We start from the raw sequence: 11,434 nt of genomic DNA on the forward strand, positions 1-11,434 counted from the left end.
CTCTAACAGCGAAGTAGCACTTCAAAGTCTTTCTGCATACGAATCAGTAGTGCGACACTAAACATTGTAGAGCTACTTCGAAGTGCTTAATGTCTATGTCTGTGACGTATTTAGCATACCAACAGGAAACTTCGTAGTGCATAGTGCTACTTCGTAGTGCTAGTGCCCTATTTAGCATACGGGCCAGTGTCTATGATGAGCAAGTTGACTCTCCTTCCATCTCTCTTTTCATTTTTTCAATCAATTCATCAACAACAAATATATCTTCTGCTCTCATGTCACACATGAAACCATTCTGCTTCTCACCCAGAGCCAATTCATGCTTTTAGTAATTTTTATATGGAATGTTTCAAGGGATTTTATTTATTCCGGAATCGGAAAATTTTCCGAAACAAAAATCGATGAATTATTCGCCACTCGATGTCAGCGTGGGGCGTGGGCCGTGGAAACTCACCTAAGTCGAACTTTCGAAGAGGGAAACCACTCGCTGTGTTACTGTAGCCTAAGCCTATTGAGCACTGCTGAAATTAATTTATTCAAATGAGGTAAGCCCGCTTCGCTCGGACTTCTAAAATAGCGTAATTACGGCTGCCGGCTAACCCACTGGCTTGGACCTACATGGCCCCCTTAACATGTTTTAGACTCGTTCAATACTTGTGAAAACCTTAATGCGCGTTTTATGCCACATGCACAACTGCACGAAAGGGTGGTCGCAATCAATGCAAGCTGACAGTGTGCTCGACAAATGATATTACTTCAATTTCCGGTGAAATACCAGTTTAAGCCATGGGGTTGTATTAGTTTCAGTATGCTTATGAATGTAAACGGAACATATTTGTTTGAGTGGATCAACAAAGTTAGATAGAAGAATGGTAATAAGTTACATGTTTCGGCCGAATTATTCAGTTCCGCCGTACCAAGCGAGATTTAGAAGACGGTTATTAGAGGGAAAATTTGCATTAGTACTTCCACCGTCGAGATTTTATTTCAACGCGATATCTAATTTTTTACTACGTACAATCTTGAATATCAACATGTTTTTATTTATGCCATGAGCTTTCACTGAAAGTGCAAAATTTCAATCTATAAATTGTTTGACGGCTAATCAATTTCTCAACAGTCGTGCGCTACACAGTCGTGCTCCTAACTAAACTGGTGACCCAATAGCCAATTTTTATGTTCAAACAAGAGACAACGTGGTGGCCAGACACCTCATCATACGAGACATTTAATCACTGTAGCAATTCATCACTGGGACGTCATAGTTATTACGATTAGTCATGAAATTTCATCATTGCATTAGGTGCATTCTGCAAATATGTATATGTGCAAGTAGGATATGTTGGGTTAAATTCGTAGAGGATGAAATATTCCAATGATGGAATATGATATCCTATGATGAGGTGCCAGGGAACCGGCGCACCGCACACGTCGGTCACTCAACGCTGAATGAACGAACTTTGTATCCAAAAGAGAAGAAACGGAATTGCTACGTTCGCTTTGAACTTTTTTGACATGGCTTACATTTTAGTCTTGAACTACATATATATTTAAGATTTAAGGCATCGAAGAAACAGCGATTCCCCCTAATTTTTGGTCACCGGTTAGATTTAAGGTGAAAAATAGATCTGAAATATCATCAAATGAAATTAACGAGAAGAACTCAGGTATGCATCCTCAGTAACGCCCTCTCGCCCTCGATTTGAATAACGGCTTGGCCAAAGACAGGGATGAAACGGTTAGACATTAGTTTCATCTAAGATTCATTGATAAGTTCTACACAAAAACACAAAATAAGATTCTTAGTTTAAAACCTGGAAGCATTTTGCAACTAATCCGGCAACCCTTGCTTGATTGCGCTTGTCCTTATCGAAATGAGTCGGACTATCAAAATGCCGATGATAACACGCAGCGACTAACGTGTACCTCACGTACGCAGTGAACTTGAAGTATCTCGCAAAATAATGAACGAATATGTATTCATTAAGATGATGAATTCGGCTCATGTATTCATTAAGATGATGATTATTATAAGGCGGTGATGTTTAGGTCGTGATTATTTTTTGGATTTCACCTTTGTTTGAAACATTTCCGTACCAAGCTGTGTTTAAGAAGTTATCCGAAACATTTTTGCTGATCGAAGGTCACGTAACTTTAGTCACGCACAATTTTTGAGTGCGCGAAACTATTAAAAATCATTTATTGTCTCTTTTAACAGTGAATTGGGCAGGTTTTCCGTTATTCCTTCCTATTTAAATTGTATACATATTATGTGTCCATGCTATTCGCGAACTGATTTTAGATGTGCACAAATTTTTTCTCTAACGTCAATGACACATGAGTTTCCCCCGTTAATTCAATTAGCCGCATTGTAATGGGATCGTTGAATTTCAATGTTAAATGATATAAGAGTTATCTTTGTAACATTTAGAATATTTCTATCATCGCCCAAGCATTTCTAATTCTAACTATGGTGTTATGATTATTGGTTCGTGATTTACATGCAGTACGAAGAATCGCAGCGGCGAGAATAAGGTGAACCATTTCTGCCAAATTGGCAGGCTTTGCTAATCTGAAACTAGATCATTTTTATGGAAAAAACTGAGAAAATGATGCGTTTAGTAGCATGACTGCTACCTGCGGACTAATTCTAAAATTTATAGTCCAAATTTCAGGCATTATTTGTCGTCTCCAACTCTCCCTTCGCTCCAGCTTACCTTCAAATGGGCGGAGAATTTTAGAAATATCTCCAGGAAGTTCCCCATCTTCTCATAAATTCCCCACGGAAGTTACCCTTCTTAATCATTTCAAACCTCATGATCAATAACAAGCAAATTGATATGTGATAACAGTAAATAACAATAAATAAGAAGCTGTTTCTCATGAAAGAGTAATTGAATACGGAGGACCTGACATCTAGTATAGCTGGCCTGATACGTATGACAGTATGGCCTTGAACACGCCATACTGTCACAGATAAGAAATAAAGATATAAAGCCATGACTGCGGTCAGTGATAAGATCTGCTCTGTACTCATCACAGATATATGAACTTTTCTTCCAGCGGCCCAACCCGTGAACACTATACAGGCACGAGGTTCGCTTGCATCGTGTATCACAGCATCACAGCTTGCATCGTACATGCAAGCTGCATCCATGATACGCTGCATCCATGATACGCTGCATCCATGATACGCTGCATCCATGATACGCTGCATCCATGATACACTGCATCCATGATACGCTGCATCCATGATACGCTGCATCCATGATACGCTGCATCCATGATACGCTGCATCCATGATACGCTGCACCCATGATACGCTGCATCCATGATACGCTGCATTCATGATACGCTGCATCCATGCTGTCTCTTATACACATCTAGATGTGTATAAGAGACAGCCATGATACCCTGCATCCACGATAAGCTGCATCCATGATACGCTGCATCCTCCATGATACGCTGCATCCATGATACGCTGCACCCATGATACGCTGCACCCATGATACGCTGCATCCAAAATATGCTGCACATAGGAAGATCGATTTGTGCCAAATTCTATATCGTTAACTCGACTCATGCATTGGACTCCTCATCACAAAATACGCGAGCATATTTTGATCCCCGCCTCGACAAGCGTGAGAAAAGTTTCTTCATATTCTAATGCTGGCTACAATTATATAATAGCTGGATACATATAATAAAAGCTGGACTCCGAAACGTTATCAATATTGAGATATCGCGAATTTGTGTGGATTTTCTTTGCTTTTAAAATTTTAGTGATTTTGTGAGTCAAGCAATCTAGTGACATTTACTATTGCTTGTTCTGATTGCTGATTTAAATACGCCATGAGCAATCGAATTTTGCCCTTTGACTGATCTTAACCTCATCAGAAAGTTAAAAAGCCATCATTTTTCAAATTAGTCTTTTCATAGTAATTTTATTATCGAAAATTCCATCGTGATTAGTTGTATCTTCCTCATTCGACTTGAACATATTATTAGCATTGTTTTATATACAAGGGTTCATAAATCAATTTGATTTATGATTTATTTAAGATTGATTTCATAAATCAATTTGTTCGCTATGTTCACTGCATCCATCATTCGAATGTTCGTTTTTCTTGGTGGCAATCATGTTTTACACCATCATGTACGGCATGTTTTACACCATCATGTACGAGGGGGTATCCAAAAAACCGGACTGAGTGCCCAGTTTTTTATACCGTAGTGTCCGGGCGAAGTTTTAATAGTGCCGTATCCTCCCAACATGTGAATATGCTACGGACTTCCCTCATTCAGTATGCCTCATGGATGCACTAGAATGCCGTGTTGCATTCTCGTAAATTTTTTTTAAGACACTTGTGTTGTGCTCTCGTCGTTTTTTGATGATGGCTGATTTTCGGGACCAACGAGCTGCCATCAATTTTTTTCCTGTAATAGACTGTCACAGAAATGCCGCAGGCAACCTACAAGAATAATGCTGTGAGAACAGTGAGAACGCATGTTTTTGAGTGGTCTTCCTGCTTCAAAAAAGGGAATTGTGACCAACGAGCTGCCATCAAATTTAGCTTTCTTCTGTGAGAGACTAGCAAGGAAATGCTACAGACAGCCTACATTCATGATGCAATGGGAAGAACGAAAGTTTTTTAGTGGATTTCCCGCTTCGAAAACGATGAAATGTCAATTGATGGCCAAACACGCTCAGGTCGTTCTTATGCTTGCTGCACTTAGGAAAATGTTGAGAAAATTAGGGACCTGATCATGAAGATCGACGTAAAAGTATTCTCGAACTGGCGGAACTGTCCCAAGTGATTTGGAGTTCACTCCAGCAAATTCTGACATAATATTTTGGGTAAATAAATATTGGGTAAATAAATAATTTTAAAAATAAGTCCGGTTTCTTTTGAGTCGCCCCTCATACGTTTTCTTCAGACCTTCATTGATGAGTTCTCAATCCTTTTAAAGTTGTCGCAATATCACGATAGCTATGTATCCTTCAATATCTTTATTTCTATTTTATACATCATAAATAAATAAATAATAATAAATATAATACCGAATAAATACTTCAATCTATTATTAATAACCGGTATTTTATTAACTTTAAAATTATAACTCATGTCATCCGTTTTCTTTACGGCCCCTTCGATGTAAGGACGACTTTCTGATGGTAGAAGAAAATGATCTCATTCTGAATAATCCTCTTAATATCATTGTTTATCCTAACATTGTACGGAGGGGTGCGCTACAAGTTGCTGCTAGCATCCTTGAGTGGATTAAGCTACAGAAGCCTGTAGTTTGGTATCCATGCTACATTGAGTGCCTATTTCGAGGCGCGCGAGACTTTGTCGCACCGTCCTGAAAAGTTCAACTTATGCAACTGATTGTCACGAAAAACCTATCTCCTCCTACAGTTTTCAAGCTACAGCAATGAGAGTTGCTGTAGCTACGTGAAGTTTCATGATGATCGGTTAATAACTGTAGGAGTTATAGGCTACCTCGATTTAGGGTAGCAGGTCCCCTTAATCAAGCAACATTTGACGAGCGTCACTCCAATCCTGTGCTGCTTCATCTGCTTCTCGATGAGAAGGGAGTAAGTGAGACGCCATTTTCTTTTTATACGCAAAAAGCGTGTTTAAAATAAAGGTAGAAACAACATCGTCCTGAAAAACAACACCATCATCCTGGTATGAGCAACATCATAAGTGCACAATATCTCCAAATGGTTACTCGTCAGCCTCGCCGCCGTTGCCGTATGAGCCTTTTAGCGGCCTAAATCGATGATTTGTTCTATTATTCTACATCGTTAGCCGGCCGTGATATGTATTTGCCTTAAAATTAATATGTTTGATTATATATAAAAAAAAATCGGAAATTTTATTTGTTGTAGAGAAAATCACAAATTTTCTAATAACTATTGAATTTTGGTCTATTTTTGTGAGAGGATTTGGCCATTTTTTCTGAGGCCATCATCTGGATTAGGCTGGCAACCTGCCTGCGTAGTGCGGGGGTGCGGGGGGTCTCACTTGTATCAGTGCGCTCATAGAGCTCGGGTGAGAGATGTGGAGCTGTTCGTGTATGTGTTGTGTTACCTCATAATGTGTTACTATATTTCATACTGCACATCGTATTTTTGTGTTTCGCAATTGTCAGTTGTTTGTGTATGACGCTAGAATTAGTGATACTAAGTTTATGTAATCGAAATTGAAGTCAACATGTATATTGTATGTACAATTTTACGCCAAGCCTTTGTTGTCAGTCCATTGTATGGTGTTTAACAATTGTGTTGGTAAGATCCTCTTTTTAGGCCTTAAGTGTCGCCAGTTCTATTAGTGATTTTTCCCGGAACTACGAAAACGTTCAATATTTCGTGCCAAAAATACACGTAAAGGTTTTTAAATCAAAATTTGTTGGGAAGATTTTGTGAAGACGTTGAATCTGATGCTGATGTGTTGTCAAAGATATTCAGATATTAAACCACATGTCTCACCATCTGAACTTAGGTAATGTCAGCCTGTGACACATTTGCCCATCGGTTGAGCATAGCATAGTTAAGAGATCTTTTCCAGATTATATCGATCTTGACTATATGGATGATCATGAAAGTGACCTCAGTCAACCTTTTTTAAACCATTCAGTGATTTAAATATATTTAAACCGCTGAATTTGATCAAGCAATTTTAAACCACTGAACATTTAAACCGTGTTCCATATTTACGGTTGATTTGTCTTTATCATATTTTCGTGGCTGTGCCGTATTTTTACGTCGTGAAGCCACGTGGTACAGGCGCCTGTCTCGTTTTCTGTAACTCAATGTCATAGAAAAAAGTTTCGCGGGAGACTATTCTATTCTCTTGCTTCACGTGCATAGGCCTTGCTGACGGTTAAAAAATCAAGCAAAAAAATTGACTAAATTCATGGCGTCTTGTGTTTAATAGTATTGCTTTGTCTTACGACATTGGCTTCCTTTGAGCTTTATCTCGAATCTCACGATTCTAGGCATCATGATCGTCTTCCAAGCTTAACCACAGCGCTGGCAAATGTGAGAAAAATTGGCACATCTGCGCGAACATTTTCCAAAGCATACATTTTTTTCAATTATAAACCTATTTCTCTTCATCAAGTTTGACGTCTCTCTTCTTGTTGTCAAAAATCACCTTATGCGAGTGATAAAAGTTCCGCAATACTATTGTCAATTGTTAATATTAATATTTCAAGAAATGCACACTACATGTATAATCTCGGGTCACAGAAAAGTTTATTAGAGGTGAAGACCGCGTGCGCTCGGTCATAATTGGTATGAAAAATTGCGTGCAGTTGTAAGTTATATCTTACATGTATGATCTAATAACTAACATTAAATCTCACGTGCAGCTTACGTCATCAACGCCTGCATGTAAAGACTATAAAACCAAAATCTTCGCGTGCAAAAACCAACTACGCCACAGCCGCAACAAAGAAATTAGTTAATTCAACATCGAGCAAACGACGAGTGAGGTGGGCCATCTCTTAGCTTTAACATTTAGAACATTAATATTAATGTGCATAATTCGCTTGCGCATTCGTAATTTTATTGTGCTAGGTACTCAATTAGTTATTCAAGTTATTATATTATAGTTTCCTTCTCTTTTACAGCCGATTCATCAGTCAGCTTTTGCGTTAATCAATTATTTAATTACGACCAGCACAACAACAAGCTCCTGAATTGATACGACCTTTTCTTCCATACGCTGAAATTTTATAATCCGAGTCCCAACCTCTTCAAAGTTCCGGCCTTTATAATCCAAGTTCCGGCCTCTTCAAAGTTCCGGCCTCTTCCAAGTTCCGGCCTTTATAATCCAAGTTCCGGTCTCTTCAAAGTTCCGGCCTCTTCCAAGTTCCGGCCTTTATAATACAAGTTACGACCTCTACCAAGTTCCGGCCTTTATAATCCCACTTCCGGCCCCTATTGACGACTTCAACTATTCCGAAATGTCAGGGTACCAGTGGGAGTTCCTAGATGAAAACGACTTCTGGATCGAGTACGGAAGAGTCAGCACCGGTAATGACGCAGCTTGTAGAGTGAATATCTCTTCAGGCACCTTAGAGTTACAGTTTGCTAAATATCCTAATTCAAAAATCCAATTCTGGAGTCAAAAACATATTTACACTCTTGATTTCACCACGATGAAACAGACTAACTTGCTAACCCGAGTCACCAGGGACGTCCGACGAGTGAGAGATCCTTTCCGTTGTGATGAGCATATCCATGAAAATAGGTCTAATGAAGTTATGATAATTACAAACCTGAGTTATCAAAAGTTATTACTAATCCCTAATGGACCAATGTGTTCTACGGTGCCCATTGCACCAGGACATGCTGAGTACTCCAGAGTTGTAGGACTGCTGCTCTGCTCATTAAGCTGCTACCCCAGGAGCATCTTTAAAATCAACAACCCTTACTTAATAAATGCCTTTGAAAACAAGAGAGCTCAACTTCAGAATCAAAATTCAAATGTTCAGTACGAGGTGAAATGCCTCTTCCATGGCACAAGCTCCAGCAACGTCACATCCATAGCCGAAGAAAACATCGACTGGCGACTGCATGGAACCAAGATCGGACAACTATACGGAAGAGGAGCTTATTTCGCATCCAAGTAAGTGTATTCCTGTCATGTAACCACATATATGATATTTCATGCGGTATCAACCAGTTATTCAGTTCAGCTTTTGAAGCTGAGCACACCAATCAGTGACGTGACAACAGCCGCTATATGTACTTCGGCCGCTACGTGTACTTATACCGCTACAAGTTTGATTGATCAGAGCTTGTCTGGTTTTCAATCAAACTTGCATAGAAGAAAAGCTTGTGCCGAATTACACCAATTTTATTCCGCTACGTGTACTTATATGGTGTATAGTGTAAAATAACACTTCATTATTAAATTATAACGTCTTTACATCCTGCAGTGCATGTAACTCTCGCCTCTACGGAGATGCCATTTTCATCTGCCACGTCCTAGTTGGTCTCACGGCCACCGGTAGCCCTGATACCATCAAGCCTCCCAAAGACAGGTACTGCTAGGGTAGCTTAGTCCTAAATATCCTATATTTCATTATTAAATATCCTATCTCTCAATCGTAAATATCCTATGTATCAATCCTAATTATCCTATATTTCATTCCTAAATGGCCTATCTCTCAATTGTAAATATCCTGTGTATCAATCCTAAATATCCTATGTTCCAATTCTAGATATCCTATGTATCAATCCTAAATATCCTACGTCCCAGTCGTATATATAGTGTGTCTCAATCCCAAATATCCTACATATCAGTCGTATATATCCTATGTCTCAATCCTAAATATCCTATATACCAATCCTAAATATCCTATGTTTCAACCTAAATATCCGATGTAACTGTATCAATCGTAAATATATTTTGTCTCAATACTAAAAATCATATGTCCCAATCCTAAAAATCACACATTTCACTCCTAAATATAGTCTCAATCTTAAAAATCCTGTCTTAATCCTAAATATCATGCATCTCAATCCTAAATGTCCTACTTTTTCGGTGTCAATCTGGCGTCTCATTATATTCATTATAATTATATTATATGATTAAATCATATATAATTGAGGCGTAATATTCACTAGACGTTATAGAGATTGATGGAAAAGTACTAGGTCTTAGTCAGCGTCTCGACAACATCTCGTGATAGATCACGCGATCAAGACCTCAGTATTGGGCGGAAGCCGTGACTATATAAAAGAGCTGGGAACCTTAATTAGTAAAGACCCCTTCAGTAACAGATAAGTACGCACACCGTGATGTAACTTAACTCGCGTTAGAGCTACTCCGACCTAACGGTCGACGTCTTAGCTTTATTTGTGTCATATCACTCATGCAGGTACCACCCCGTAACGTGATTATTTATCTATACAGATGGTGTATTACTTATCCCTCACGCACTTAGTCAATGAATCCTTCTTAAGTCTGGCAGCGCATGAAAGTGACTTACAGACATATTTCTCAACCCTAAATATCCTATTTGACATTCTTGGCATTGTGTGTTCAGTTTCCAGTCACCACGATAATCATTTGTGCTATGAAAGTGTACAAGAAACTCAATGCATGTGCACTCATAACTTTATAAACATCACTTTAGCACTAAGCAGATTCCTAGTGAAAACAAACTTGTGTTTACCAAACAGCGAAATGAAAAAAAAAAATCCTATTAAATCCAACTAAAAGATTGTCTATAGTGTAGCCTTTGTTGTTGGGAGCGACTTAAACGATAAAATTATGCCATTATAGATGATCTATATGTACAAATCATTTATCATAATATAAATGCTTCATACAAATTATCATTCATGATTAAGTGCATTAAACTGATGTTTGTTTGCAGATTCAACCGCACCATTGACACCACGGTTGACAACACCGCCAACCCAACCGTGTTCGTCAAGTATGATTCTCAGGAGTACTACCCGGTGTACTACGCCTTGTTTTGAAGTGTACAGTACAGTACTACCCGGTGTACTACGCCTTGTTTTGAAGTGTACAGTACAGTACTACCCGGTGTACTACGCCTTGTTTTGAAGTGTACAGTACTGTACTACCCGGTGTACTACGCCTTGTTTTGAATGTCGCGCCTCGATTGATACGTTTACTTCTGTAGCAATCTAGTCGCCTAGTCATGGGTACGAAGACAATAAAAAGGGTCCAAAAGACGATACTTCTATTTATTCTTTACTATCCTCTTGCCGTGATAAAATCCTGCAAATTCAGAATTTAATTTAAAATGGTTCAAATAAATAACATCAAATACAAATGTAAATAACATATAAAATTATCATCCTGAGAAAGTTCATGAGACATGGTTTGCTATTTCATTTTCGAATAAAATTGATTGTAAGAAAATTATAAAAATTTCACCACGACTCGAATCTATGAAGAGTGAGCATTCCATAGCTTGGTTCAAGAATTAGTTGGTTCAATAATGCTCGTCGCTTGAAAACCTAGACATGAAGACATGCAAGACAAGTCTTAACAACAATAAGCATGAGCTGAAATATTCTCAATGCTAACATCAGCATATAAAGCAAAATCTAAGGCACAATAGGTGGTAACTGTGCTATAATCTCAGGTGCTATACTGGCCTCAGATCGGTTTGAGCAAAATCTGGCTTCCTTTCAATTAGTGTTAACACTTTCATAACTTTCATGAAATTCCTCCCCATAGAAAAATTGGTTACTCACGTTTGCTTGACGGCTCAGTAAATGCACTAGAAAACAAACCAGACTAATCCAGTTGCATATTTACGATACCTGCGAAAAAAATGTGAAGTTAACGAATTACGTTGCAACGCTAATAAGTTAGAACAGACACAGTTGAAACATTCTTTCAAGTCGGTTTCTCTGCAGTCATACTTTCGCGGG

General features: G+C 38.6%; 1 protein-coding gene across 1 annotated transcript; it reads left to right on the plus strand.

Moving 5' to 3' along the window:
• The first annotated feature begins 7,816 nt into the window (after positions 1-7,816).
• Positions 7,817-10,708, plus strand: LOC125178549 (protein mono-ADP-ribosyltransferase PARP12-like). Its single transcript, XM_047882579.1, has 3 exons — positions 7,817-8,642; positions 8,956-9,060; positions 10,402-10,708. The coding sequence occupies exons 1-3, from the start codon at positions 7,978-7,980 to the stop codon at positions 10,505-10,507; spliced, it is 876 nt and encodes a 291-aa protein (XP_047738535.1). The 5' UTR covers positions 7,817-7,977; the 3' UTR covers positions 10,508-10,708.
• Positions 10,709-11,434: the final 726 nt, after the last annotated feature.

Source organism: Hyalella azteca, unplaced genomic scaffold (assembly GCF_000764305.2).
Source record: "Hyalella azteca isolate HAZT.00-mixed unplaced genomic scaffold, Hazt_2.0.2 contig10768, whole genome shotgun sequence".
NCBI classification, from domain to species: domain Eukaryota; kingdom Metazoa; phylum Arthropoda; class Malacostraca; order Amphipoda; family Hyalellidae; genus Hyalella; species Hyalella azteca.